Source organism: Oncorhynchus gorbuscha, unplaced genomic scaffold (assembly GCF_021184085.1).
Source record: "Oncorhynchus gorbuscha isolate QuinsamMale2020 ecotype Even-year unplaced genomic scaffold, OgorEven_v1.0 Un_scaffold_694, whole genome shotgun sequence".
Classification (NCBI taxonomy): domain Eukaryota; kingdom Metazoa; phylum Chordata; class Actinopteri; order Salmoniformes; family Salmonidae; genus Oncorhynchus; species Oncorhynchus gorbuscha.
In genome coordinates, this window is record NW_025745768.1 from 60664 (window position 1) to 75000 (window position 14337).

At 46.7% G+C, this 14337-nt stretch overlaps 1 protein-coding gene across 1 annotated transcript in view; it reads left to right on the forward strand.

The window, feature by feature from the left end:
* LOC124019835 (cell migration inducing hyaluronidase 1) overlaps positions 1-14337 on the forward strand; it is a 114156-nt gene that overhangs the window by 49899 nt on the left and 49920 nt on the right. The window contains exons 11-13 of the mRNA XM_046335267.1: positions 4239-4408; positions 9932-10141; positions 13107-13312. Of these exons, the coding sequence (XP_046191223.1) occupies positions 4239-4408; positions 9932-10141; positions 13107-13312 (586 nt within the window). The remainder of the gene's footprint in view (positions 1-4238; positions 4409-9931; positions 10142-13106; positions 13313-14337) is intronic.

The following is a 14337-nucleotide window of genomic DNA, read 5'->3' on the forward strand; positions in this document are numbered from 1 at the left end:
TAAGAAATCACAAACTCGAAACGAGCGAAAAACAACGCCCAACGAGCTTGACGGGCATTAAGTCGTTTGGCAGAACGGATGTACTCAAGGTTCTTATGGTCTGTCCAAACGACAAAAGGAACGGTCGCCCCCTCCAACCACTGTCGCCATTCGCCTAGGGCTAAGCGGATGGCGAGCAGTTCACGGTTACCCACATCATAGTTGCGCTCAGATGGCGACAGGCGATGAGAAAAATAAGCGCAAGGATGAACCTTATCGTCAGACTGGAAGCGCTGGGATAGAATGGCTCCCACGCCTACCTCTGAAGCGTCAACCTCGACAATGAATTGTCTAGTGACGTCAGGAGTAACGAGGATAGGAGCGGACGTAAAACGTTCTTTTAGAAGATCAAAGGCTCCCTGGGCGGAACCGGACCACTTAAAACACGTCTTGACAGAAGTAAGAGCTGTGAGAGGGGCAGCAACTTGACCGAAATTACGAATGAAACGCCGATAGAAATTAGCGAAACCTAAAAAGCGCTGCAACTCGACACGTGACCTTGGAACGGGCCAATCACTGACAGCTTGGACCTTAGCGGAATCCATCTGAATGCCTTCAGCGGAAATAACGGAACCGAGAAAAGTAACGGAGGAGACATGAAAAGAGCACTTCTCAGCCTTTACGTAGAGACAATTCTCTAAAAGGCGCTGTAGAACACGTCGAACGTGCTGAACATGAATCTCGAGTGACGGAGAAAAAATCAGGATATCGTCAAGATAGACAAAAACAAAGATGTTCAGCATGTCTCTCAGAACATCATTAACTAATGCCTGAAAAACAGCTGGCGCATTGGCGAGACCGAACGGCAGAACCCGGTACTCAAAATGCCCTAACGGAGTGTTAAACGCCGTTTTCCACTCGTCCCCCTCTCTGATGCGCACGAGATGGTAAGCGTTACGAAGGTCCAACTTAGTAAAGCACCTGGCTCCCTGCAGAATCTCGAAGGCTGATGACATAAGGGGAAGCGGATAACGATTCTTAACCGTTATGTCATTCAGCCCTCGATAATCCACGCAGGGGCGCAGAGTACCGTCCTTCTTCTTAACAAAAAAGAACCCCGCCCCGGCCGGAGAGGAAGAAGGCACTATGGTACCGGCGTCAAGAGACACAGACAAATAATCCTCGAGAGCCTTACGTTCGGGAGCCGACAGAGAGTATAGTCTACCCCGAGGAGGAGTGGTCCCCGGAAGGAGATCAATACTACAATCATACGACCGGTGAGGAGGAAGGGAGTTGGCTCGGGACCGACTGAAGACCGTGCGCAGATCATGATATTCCTCCGGCACTCCTGTCAAATCGCCAGGTTCCTCCTGAGAAGTAGGGACAGAAGAAACGGGAGGGATGGCAGACATTAAACACTTCACATGACAAGAAACGTTCCAGGATAGGATAGAATTACTAGACCAATTAATAGAAGGATTATGACATACTAGCCAGGGATGACCCAAAACAACAGGTGTAAACGGTGAACGGAAAATCAAAAAAGAAATAGTCTCACTGTGGTTACCAGATACTGTGAGGGTTAAAGGTAGTGTCTCAAATCTGATACTGGGAAGATGACTACCATCTAAGGCGAACATGGGCGTAGGCTTCTCTAACTCTCTGAAAGGAATGTCATGTTTCCGAACCCATGCTTCGTCCATGAAACAACCCTCAGCCCCAGAGTCTATCAAGGCACTACATGTAGCACCCGAACCGGTCCAGCGTAGATGGACCGACAAAGTAGTACAGGATTTTGATGGAGAGACTTGAGTAGTTGCGCTCACCTGTAGCCCTCCGCTTACAGATGAGCTCTGGCTTTTACTGGACATGAATTAACAAAATGTCCAGCAACTCCGCAATAGAGGCACAGGCGGTTGGTGATCCTCCGTTCCCTCTCCTTAGTCGAGATGCGAATCCCTCCCAGCTGCATGGGCTCAGTCTCTGAGCCAGAGGAGGGAGATGGTTGCGATGCGGAGCAGGGAAACACCGTTGATGCGAGCTCTCTTCCACGAGCCCGGTGACGAAGATCTACCCGTCGTTCTATGCGGATGGCGAGAGCAATCAAAGAGTCCACATCTGAAGGAACCTCCCGGGAGAGAATCTCATCCTTAACCACTGCGTGAGTCCCTCCAGAAAACGAGCGAGCAGCGCCGGCTCGTTCCACTCACTAGAGGCAGCAAGAGTGCGAAACTCAATAGAATAATCCGTTATGGACCGTTCACCTTGGCATAAGGAAGCCAGGGCCCTAGAAGCCTCCCTACCAAAAACTGAACGGTCAAAAACCCGAATCATCTCCTCTTTAAAGTTCTGGAACTTGTTAGAGCAATCAGCCCTTGCCTCCCAGATAGCTGTGCCCCATTCTCGAGCCCGGCCAGTAAGGAGTGAAATGACGTAAGCAACCCGAGCTCTCTCTCTAGAGTATGTGTTGGGTTGGAGAGAGAACACAATCTCACACTGCGTGAGAAAGGAGCGGCACTCAGTGGGCTGCCCGGAGTAGCAAGGTGGGTTATTAACCCTAGGTTCTGGAGGCTCGGCAGGCCAGGAAGTAACAGGTGGCACGAGACGTAGACTCTGGAACTGTCCAGAGAGGTCGGAAACCTGAGCGGCCAGGTTCTCCACGGCATGGCGAGCAGCAGACAATTCCTGCTCGTGTCTGCCGAGCATGGCTCCTTGGATCTCGACGGCAGTGTAACGAGCGTCTGAAGTCGCTGGGTCCATTCCTTGGTCGGTTCCTTCTGTCATGCAGGTGAAAGAGGACCCAAAAGCGACTTGGCGAAAACAGAGTCTTTAATCCAGTAAAGTAAATACAAACAAAAAACACAACTTTCACTCGAAATGACGAGGACAAACTGGAGACTCGATCTTGAACAGCAGGTGAACAGCAGGTTGCCTCGGGAAGGCACTTGAACCAGACAGACTCAGACACCTGCTCACCACGCAGCATCTGAGGAAAACACGACACGACAGGGCGATACACAATCACAGCACGGTGAATTCTAAACAAGGAACCGACAGGACAGGAACGGAACACAAAGGAAGAAATAGGGACTCTAATCAGGGGAAAGGATCGGGAACAGGTGTGGGAAGACTAAATGATTGATTAGGGGAATAGGAACAGCTGGGAGCAGGAACGGAACGATAGAGAGAAGAGAGAGCGAGAGAGTGAAAGAGGGAGGGGGAGAGAGAGGGATAGAAAGAGGGAAAGAACCTAATAAGACCAGCAGAGGGAAACGAATAGAATGGGAAGCACAGGGACAAGACAAGATAATAAATGACAAAACATGACAGATAATACCGGCCGCTACTATTACAGTACATTTAATGTAAAAACAAAACCCAACTACTAGGTCACTAACTCTACAGATAATACTCACCACTACTATTACAGTACATTTAATATAAAAACAAACATCTATGCAGTCGCAATGGCCAATCCACATTTAGTGTGCTCCATATCTCACAGCCATATTAAAAATAGTTGCTTTTGTGCTCGAAGAAATAAAAAGTATATCTATAGAAAGCTGAAAACATCCTCTCTCCACCTTTGACAACAGGATAGCTGTGTTTTCCCCACAATTGGATTTAGAAGTGTTATACAGAACACTTTTTGTTCTCCTGGAACATTTTTACCCTCTGAAAAGGAGAGAGAGAGAGTGAGAGAGAGAGTGAGAGAGAGAGTGAGAGAGTGAGAGTGAGAGTGAGAGTGAGAGTGAGAGTGAGAGAGTGAGAGAGAGAGAGAGAGAGAGAGAGAGAGAGAGAGAGAGAGAGAGAGAGAGAGAGAGAGAGAGAGAGAGAGAGAGAGAGAGAGAGAGAGAGAGAGAGAGAGAGAGAGATTTACTGTTTCACCCTCATAAAAACGAAGACGTTTTGAGTGAGGTAAATTAATGTGCAGCTCACACAGATGAGACCAATACATGTTTTAAGTCGCCCAGTGAGACTAAATGGTGGCAGTCTGGTGCCCCGCCATGTAGGCTTTTCACTACTCTCTCATTTTCATTTTACTTTGATGAAAAAGGGCTCCATCTTCACAATCAACAGTATCCTAGGCCAAGGCTCCTCTCTCACTCTCTCCTCAGCAGCAGACCAGCCCCGGATCGGCTTTTCATTTATTTTATCGGCCAAAAGCCGGAAATGACCTGCTAACGGAAACCCTGGTGTGTGTGTGTGCTGCAAGGTATGTTTTAACTCTTTATGTGTGTGCGTGCGTGTGTGTGTAGGTAAGCCAGTGTTCCTCCACATGGGTGAGGAGGTGGATGGGGTGGACATGAGGGCAGAGGTCGGCCTGCTGAGTCGCAACATCCTGGTGCGCGGCGAGATGGAACCTGGTTGCTACGGCAACGAGGCCTGCAAGTTCTTCGCCTTTGACACTTTTGGAGGACACGTGAAGGTCATTTAATTAACATGTCATTAATTGTTCGAATCTACCCCTCCAATCTATCTATTTATCCCTCTATCTACACCTTTACTTTATTCATCCATCCACCCATTCTTCCTCTCTTCATCCTTCCATAAACCCCTACATCTTCTCTTCATCCTTCCATAAACCCCTACATCTTCTCTTCATCCTTCCATAAACCCCTACATCTTCTCTTCATCCTTCCATAAACCCCTACATCTTCTCTTCATCCTTCCATAAACCCCTACATCTTCTCTTCATCCTTCCATAAACCCCTACATCTTCTCTTCATCCTTCCATAAACCCCTACATCTTCTCTTCATCCTTCCATAAACCCCTACATCTTCTCTTCATCCTTCCATAAACCCCTACATCTTCTCTTTGTCCTTCCATAAACCCCTACATCTTCTCTTTGTCCTTCCATAAACCCCTACATCTTCTCTTCATCCTTCCATAAACCCCTACATCTTCTCTTCATCCTTCCATAAACCCCTACATCTTCTCTTCGTCCTTCCATAAACCCCTACATCTTCTCTTTGTCCTTCCATAAACCCCTACATCTTCTCTTTGTCCTTCCATAAACCCCTACATCTTCTCTTCATCCTTCCATAAACCCCTACATCTTCTCTTCATCCTTCCATAAACCCCTACATCTTCTCTTCATCCTTCCATAAACCCCTACATCTTCTCTTCATCCTTCCATAAACCCCTACATCTTCTCTTCGTCCTTCCATAAACCCCTACATCTTCTCTTCATCCTTCCATAAACCCCTACATCTTCTCTTCATCCTTCCATAAACCCCTACATCTTCTCTTCATCCTTCCATAAACCCCTACATCTTCTCTTCGTCCTTCCATAAACCCCTACATCTTGTCTTTGTCCTTCCATAAACCCCTACATCTTCTCTTCATCCTTCCATAAACCCCTACATCTTCTCTTCATCCTTCCATAAACCCCTACATCTTCTCTTTGTCCTTCCATAAACCCCTACATCTTCTCTTCATCCTTCCATAAACCCCTACATCTTCTCTTCATCCTTCCATAAACCCCTACATCTTCTCTTCATCCTTCCATAAACCCCTACATCTTCTCTTCATCCTTCCATAAACCCCTACATCTTCTCTTTGTCCTTCCATAAACCCCTACATCTTCTCTTTGTCCTTCCATAAAACCCTACATCTTCTCTTCATCCTTCCATAAATCCCTACATCTTCTCTTCATCCTTCCATAAACCCCTACATCTTCTCTTCATCCTTCCATAAACCCCTACATCTTCTCTTCATCCTTCCATAAACCCCTACATCTTCTCTTTGTCCTTCCATAAACCCCTACATCTTCTCTTTGTCCTTCCATAAAACCCTACATCTTCTCTTCATCCTTCCATAAATCCCTACATCTTCTCTTCATCCTTCCATAAACCCCTACATCTTCTCTTCATCCTTCCATAAACCCCTACATCTTCTCTTCATCCTTCCATAAACCCCTACATCTTCTCTTCATCCTTCCATAAACCCCTACATCTTCTCTTCATCCTTCCATAAACCCCTACATCTTCTCTTTGTCCTTCCATAAACCCCTACATCTTCTCTTCATCCTTCCATAAACCCCTACATCTTCTCTTCATCCTTCCATAAACCCCTACATCTTCTCTTCATCCTTCCATAAACCCCTACATCTTCTCTTCGTCCTTCCATAAACCCCTACATCTTGTCTTTGTCCTTCCATAAACCCCTACATCTTCTCTTCATCCTTCCATAAACCCCTACATCTTCTCTTCATCCTTCCATAAACCCCTACATCTTCTCTTTGTCCTTCCATAAACCCCTACATCTTCTCTTCATCTTTCCATAAACCCCTACATCTTCTCTTCATCCTTCCATAAACCCCTACATCTTCTCTTCATCCTTTCATAAACCCCTACATCTTCTCTTCATCCTTCCATAAACCCCTACATCTTCTCTTTGTCCTTCCATAAATCCCTACATCTTCTCTTTGTCCTTCCATAAAACCCTACATCTTCTCTTCATCCTTCCATAAATCCCTACATCTTCTCTTTGTCCTTCCATCTACTTTCATCTTTTATTTATCCTTTCACTGATCCAAACGTGTAGATATTTTGTGTAGGGCTTAAGTTCCTTAACCTTTTACAGCGGTGGGCTAAATCAAGGTCACACAGAGTGTTTCTTGTTATTCTTAAACAATTCTACTTTGAAACAAAAGTACACACCTCACACACATGGTTATGGGATAAAAAATGCAGACACCTGTACCATGTCAGATATACAGTTGAAATGTATTAAATCTTGAGTTTGCATCCCAATATTACACTTTAAATGCATTACAGACGACTGAAATATAACAAAACCGTTTGACATAGACACTTAACACCGGACATTTAACACCGGATTTTCGGCGGGTTTTTGAAATAATGTTGATGAATTATGAATAATATTCGTAACCTTCCACCCATGAGGCCTCAAGGTCATTGAAAGGGCTACAGTCTGTAGGAAAGGGCTACAGTCTGTAGGAAAGGGCTACAGTCTGTAGGAAAGGGCTACAGTCTGTGAGGTTACCAGAGTTTTGCAGCCCTGATCATGTCTTTCTGTTCTGTTTATTCAGTACCTTGAGGCATTCGCCAGAAGAAATGGGCTATTGTTTTGGGCTATACTGTCCAGTTAACATAAAGGTTACATTAAGAAACTGAGCTCATCTATTGTCCTTACAGGTCAGGTGAGGGTAAGGTTTATAGAGTTTAGTTATAATCAGATGTTTAGTTAGAAAGTACAACCCTTCCGTCCCCGTCTAACATGGCTAGACGCCCAGAGTCTGGGGAGCACAGTTAGGACAGAGAGGGCTGAGACTGTCACACACGCCAGCCAACTAGATTATTACAGTAATTATCTGGTTTGGGTCATGACTGTCATCAGATGACATATGGTGACGCAATCTGTCAATGACATCTGTAATATCATCGTTAAGACAGTGGTATGTCGGCTGTCATTAGGCCAGTGTGATTCTATGACAGATAGACAGGTAGACACACACACACACACAGCACCATAACAGCTATGGATAATATCAATGCCAGATACCAACCCTGATTTAAGCAAGCAGGCAGGCTAAGGTTTGCACAAATAAACAATTGTCACTTTGCTGACAGGGAGTGTCACATTGGGAGAGTTTCTTGTGTTATGTTGTTTGCCATTACTGTAATTAGGTTTGGCAGAACATTTCCAATGAGGGAGAGTTTCTTGTGTTATGTTGTTTGCCATTACTGTAATTAGGTTTGGCAGAACATTTCCAATGAGGGAGAGTTTCTTGTGTTATGTTGTTTGCCATTACTGTAATTAGGTTTGGCAGAACATTTCCAATGAGGGAGAGTTTCTTGTGTTATGTTGTTTGCCATTACTGTAATTAGGTTTGGCAGAACATTTTGTGTTATGTTGTTTGCCATTACTGTAATTAGGTTTGGCAGAACATTTCCAATGAGGAGAGTTTCTTGTGTTATGTTGTTTGCCATTACTGTAATTAGGTTTGGCAGAACATTTCCAATGAGGGAGAGTTTCTTGTATTATGTTGTTTGCCATTACTGTAATTAGGTTTGGCAGAACATTTCCAATGAGGGAGAGTTTCTTGTATTATGTTGTTTGCCATTACTGTAATTAGGTTTGGCAGAACATTTCCAATGAGGGAGAGTTTCTTGTATTATATTGTTTGCCATTACTGTAATTAGGTTTGGCAGAACATTTCCAATGAGGGAGAGTTTCTTGTATTATGTTGTTTGCCATTACTGTAATTAGGTTTGGTAGAACATTTCCAATAAGGGAGAGTTTCTTGTGTTATGTTGTTTGCCATTACTGTAATTAGGTTTGGCAGAACATTTCCAATAAGGGAGAGTTTCTTGTGTTATGAGGAGAGTTTCTTGTGTTATAGTTGTTTGCCATTACTGTAATTAGGTTTGGCAGAACATTTCCAATGAGGGAGAGTTTCTTGTATTATGTTGTTTGCCATTACTGTAATTAGGTTTGGCAGAACATTTCCAATGAGGGAAAGTTTCTTGGAAGCTCTTTTGATTGAGTTCCGTCTAAATGAAGGCACATTTTATTTACAGCACAGGAACAAAGTGTGTAATTAGGTTTGGCAGAAACAATAGGAGTTTCTTGGAAGGATTGACTAAATGAAGGCACATTTTATTTACACACAGGAACACAACACACACACACACACACACACACACACACACACACACACACACACACACACACACACACACACACACACACACACACACACACACACACACACACACACACACACACACACACACACACACACACACACACTGGCATAGTCTTTAGAATGAGTTGGATTGCATCCTGTTTATTGAAGCTGTCAGTCATAGGACCTGGGCTGTGTCCCAAATGCCACCCTTTAATAGTGCAGTACTTTGACCAGGAAATGCAGGGCTCTCATTTGGGACGCAGCCCAGGAGAAGATCCACAGCTAGTATGGAATGGAGCCACGTCCATCTCCACTGCCTGCAAATTCTTCCCATTACATTCTAGTCAACCACATTTTAATGAAGAATTATGGAAAGGATTTGATTAGTCTCTCATGCATGGAAACTCTCGCTATCTTTTTATCTGTCTCCTACTCAATCTGTTTCTCACACTCTCACTGTTTCTTTCACATTCAAATTCTCCAGTCTCACTCTCTGGCGGTCTCTAGCGGTCTCACTCTCTAGCGGTCTCACCATATCGGTCTCACTCTCTAGCGGTCTCACTCTCTAGCGGTCTCACTCTCTAGCGGTCTCACCATATCGGTCTCACTCTCTAGCGGTCTCACCATATCAGTCTCACTCTCTAGCGGTCTCACTCTCTAGTGGTCTCACTCTCTAGCGGTCTCACTCTCTGGCGGTCTCACTCTCTAGCGGTCTCACTCTCTAGCGGTCTCACTCTCTAGCGGTATCACTCTCTAGATGTCTCACCATATCGGTCACATTCTCTAACGGTCACACTCTCTAACGGTCTCACCCTCTAACGGTTTCACTCTCTAGCGGTCTCACTCTCTAGCGGTCACACTCTCTAACAGTCTCACTCTCTGGCGGTCTCACTCTCTGGCGGTCTCACTCTCTGGCGGTCTCACTCTCTGACGGTCTCACTCTCTGACGATCTCACTCTCTAACGGTCTCACTCTCTAGAGGTCTCACTCTCTAGCGGTCTCACTCTCTAACGGTCTCACTCTCTAACGATCTCACTCTCTGGCGGGCTCACTCTCTGGCGGGCTCACTCTCTAGCGGTATCACTCTAACGATCTCACTCTTTAGCAGTATCACTCTCTGGCGGTCTCACTCTCTGGCGGTCTCACTCTCTAGCGGTCTCACTCTCTGGCGGTCTCACTCTCTAGTGGTCTCACTCTCTAGTGGTCTCACTCTAACGATCTCACTCTTTAGCAGTCTCACTCTCTAGCGGTCTCACTTTCTAACTGTCTCACTCTCCCCCTCTCCCTCCCAGGTGGAGCGTGGCTTTAAGTCTGTGCATGTGTCCGGTGTAGAGCTGCAGCACATGGGTCAACAGTCTATGGGTCACTACCCTGTCCACTTCCATATGAATGGAGACGTGGACCAGAAGGGAGGCTACGATCCCCCCACCTCCGTCAGCGATCTGTCCATCCACCACACCTTCTCCCGCTGTGTCACTGTGCACGGCTCCAACGGCCTACTGGTGAGTGATATGCATGCACACACTTGGACATTTGGTTCCATACATTTGAGTGTATAAAAGTGCTGCTGGTCGGCCATTCAGTTGTCACGACGACACCCGCCTTCGCCCAACCTCTCCACCGTGTGTGTGTGTGTGTGTGTGTGTGTGTGTGTGTGTGTGTGTGTGTGTGTGTGTGTGTGTGTGTGTGTGTGTGTGTGTGTGTGTGTGTGTGTGTGTGTGTGTGTGTGTGTGTGTGTGTGTGTGTGTGTGTGTGTGTGTGTGTGTGTGTGTGTGGTTAAAGAGGTCTTCTGTTAGAGCAACTGTCTTACCCCAGCAGAACCCCAAATATAAGCTGTATACCAAACAAGTGGCAGGGTGACAGCTGTTTTTCGGATCCCAGGTGTAAAGTCATTGAACTGAGCCAGTAGGGTTCGCACATTCACAGAAAGATTTTCCAACCTCACTTGACAGTTTTCTTCCGTTCGCGGAGGCACAGAATAAGTACAGTCAAACACATCCATTTTATTAGCGTTACTCTCTAAGGTCTGTAGCTGAGTTGTTGAGAGATGTTATAACGCTCCACATATTGGGTTGAAAAATTCTGCTAACGTTCCCCAAATTCCCAGGTTTTTCAGAAATCCTGATTTCGGGAATCTTTGGACTTCTAGAAAACCTGGTAATTTTGGGAAAGTTGCTGGAATTTTGTAACCTTATCCAGGTTGAGCTACAAGGGTTTCAGGAAACTTACCTGTGGTGTCATTTCACTGTCTTTGCTAAAAATCCGAGCCACCTACGGAATTCTAATGATGATAATAACCATATTCATGATTATGCATGTTGCTAATTACTGTTGTGAACCCAGGAACATTATGATCTGTGGACGCTACAGGGTCACAGACAGAGCAAATAAATAGAATTACGCACAAAAGGAGATAATTGCTTCTAGCTAGAATTCTATGAGAACAGTCTGTCGGAGACTAAGGTGGGATTGTGTGTGTGTGTGCGGGCTCATGCAAGCTCATCTTCACCCAACCTCGTGCACGTGCGTATGTGTTGGAGGGTTGTTAAAGGTGTTGTGTTGCCACGGCAATCAGAGAATCTATCCGTTGCCATAACGAGGAGATGTGCTGTTGCTACCCAACATGGCGTATCTAAACCAAGGCTCCTGAAAATTGGGTACAAACTGGATAGAACACAACTGTGTCCTGTCACTCTTCAGGCGTTAGAAGGAAATGGAAGATAGATGGTGAGATACTGAATTCTCTGAGATGTTATCTCTCTGCTTCGGCCCAATTAGTACCCTATTCGTCCCCTATAGTACCCTGGTTTAAAATAATGCACTAGATAGAGAATAGGGTCCCATTTGAGACTCAGGCCCTGGTCTCCTCAGGCCCTGGTCTCCTCAGGCCCTGGTCTCCTCAGGCCCTGGTCTCCTCAGGCCCTGATCTCCTCAGGCCCTGGTCTCCTCAGGCCCTGGTCTCCTCAGGCCCTGGTCTCCTCAGGCCCTGGTCTCCTCTCCTTCATCAGATGTCAGAATATCTCCATAGACATGAAGACTGGGGTTAGCACCACATGATTTAGCTCAGCAGGCTAATACAGTCTTGTGTAGAGGTAGTTTGGTGAACTGTTCTCAAATGAGGAGACTTCCCCGAACCAATCGCAAAGAAGAGGTGAGATAAGCTAGCTAGCTAGTGTGGCAGGCAGAGTAATATCTTTCTTTAAATGGTGTAGCTCAGTGGAATGATGTGTTTCACACCATCTGCTGAGATTGGGGTTTTTAGCCCAGTGCAGATGACAGAGAAGAGACATAGAAGGAAAACCACTTCCTTCAGACATGCTTCTGTGCCATTCAAAATAAATGTGTGCATGGTTTGTCAGGGTTGGGGTTATCCCAGTCAATTCAGAAAGTAGGACTAAACCAAATTCCAATTCCAAATGTTCCTCATTGAAAAGCATTGAAGGTATTCTCCTTGAATTGACTGGAATTTAAATGGAATTGACCCCAACCCTGATCTCTCTCTCTCTCTCCCCCCCTCACTCTCTCTCGCCCCCCTCTCTCTCCTCCCCTCTCTCTCCCCGCTCTCTCTCTCCCTCCCCCTCTCTCTCGCTCCCCCTCTCTCCCCCACTCACTCTCTCCCTCTCCCTCACTCACTCTCTCTCTCTCCCACCCTCTCTCTCTCCACCCCTCACTCTCTCTCACCCCCTCTCTCTCCCCCCACTCACTCTCTCTCTCCCTCTCTGTCTCCCACCCTCTCTCTCCTCCCCCTCTCTCTCCCCGCTCTCTCTCTCCCTCCCCCTCTCTCTCGCTCCCCCTCTCTCTCCCCCTCTCTCTCTCTCCCCCTATTTTCTCCCCCTCTCTCTCCCCCTCTCTCTCGCTCACCTCTCTCTCCCTCCCCCTCTCTCTCGCTCACCTCTCTCTCCCTCCTCTCTCGCTCTCTCTCCACCCCTCACTCTCTCTCACCCCCTCTCTCTCCCCCCACTCACTCTCTCTCTCCCCTCTCTCTCCCACCCCCCTCTCTCCCCGCTCTCTCTCTCCCTCCCCCTCTCTCTCGCTCCCCCTCTCCCCTCCTCTCTCTCTCTCCCCCTCTCTCCCCCTCTCTCTCCCCCCTCTCTCTCCCACCTCTCTCTCTCCCCTCCTCTCCCTCCCTCCCTCTCTCTCCCCCCTCTCTCTCCCTCGCTCACCTCTCTCTCCCTCCCCCCTCTCTCGCTCACCTCTCTCTCCCTCCTCTCTCTCTCTCTCTCTCCACCCCTCACTCTCTCTCACCCCCCTCTCTCTTCCCCCACTCACTCTCTCTCTCCCTCCCCTCTCTCTCTCTCACCCACCCTCTCTCCCCCTCTCTCTCCCCGCTGTCTCTCTCTCCCCCTCTCTCTCTCTCCCCCCCTCTCTCTCCCACCTCTCCCTCCCCCTCTCTCTCCCCCTCTCTCTCTCCCTCCCCCTCTCTCTCGCTCACCTCTCTCTCCCTCCCCCCTCTCTCTGTCCTACCAGGTAAAGGACGTGGTGGGCTATGATGCTCTGGGACATTGTTTCTTCACTGAGGACGGTCCTGAGGAGAGGAACACTTTTGACCACTGCCTGGGGCTGATGATCAGAGCTGGTACCCTGCTGCCCTCCGACAGGGACAGCAAGATGTGTCGCGATATCACACAGGGAGCCTTCCCCGGATATGTGGCCAACCCACGACAAGACTGCAGGTAGAGGAGATCAATAGAAGTGTCCCGTAGGTTCAGATCTAGGATCAGTTTCCCTTCATGCAAACCAAACCTTAACTATTAGTGGGGAAGATGCAAAACTGACCCAAGATCAGCGTCTAGGGCTGACTTCACATCTACACATATAGATACGCGCATATGTAAGAGGGATATATACAGACAGCAACAGGTAGATACATGTACACACACACTCACCTCTTTAGCATGTTTGCTGCGTATAAATAGAGTCCTCTGAACTGATATGTCTGTCCCCGTGGTAAACTGCTATCTCTGGTGTTAGAGAGACAGAGTATTATTAATGCATAAGAGACACGCTCAGCCAGAAGATACATCACTGCAATAAGACTGAGCTTTACCCTGTCTTACCTTAAATCACACACACACACACACACACACACACACACACACACACACACACACACACACACACACACACACACACACACACACACACACACACACACACACACACACACACACACACACACACACACACACACACACACACACACACACACACACACACACACACACACACACACACACGCTGCTTATTACCGACTGATGTTCTCTATTCCCTTTGCAAAACCAATTAGGTTGTGATTCTAATGCTCGAGGTTTGGCTAAAAGTCTGGATCCGACATTCATTTGAGTGTTAAAATCTGAGTTTTATCTAGTTGTCGGTTACTAGGTTGCATCCCAAATGACATCCTATTCCCTACACAGTGCTGTCGTGTCTATGTGTTGTTTAAAGAGTTACTCTTTCCTGAATTGAACTCTCTTCATATATTTTCATATCTTATCAATTACAGTCACTTATTCATCTATTACCTCATCAGTCATATTCCGAATGTCGCAAACTCTTGGATATCTGCACGAACGCTAGCATAAATTATGAATCAGCGATATACCAATTGGCTTAATTACTTCTTTACTAAGTAACTAAATAATCACACAGAAGTACATAAACACACAGGATAGGTTACACATTGGTTGCTAACATGATA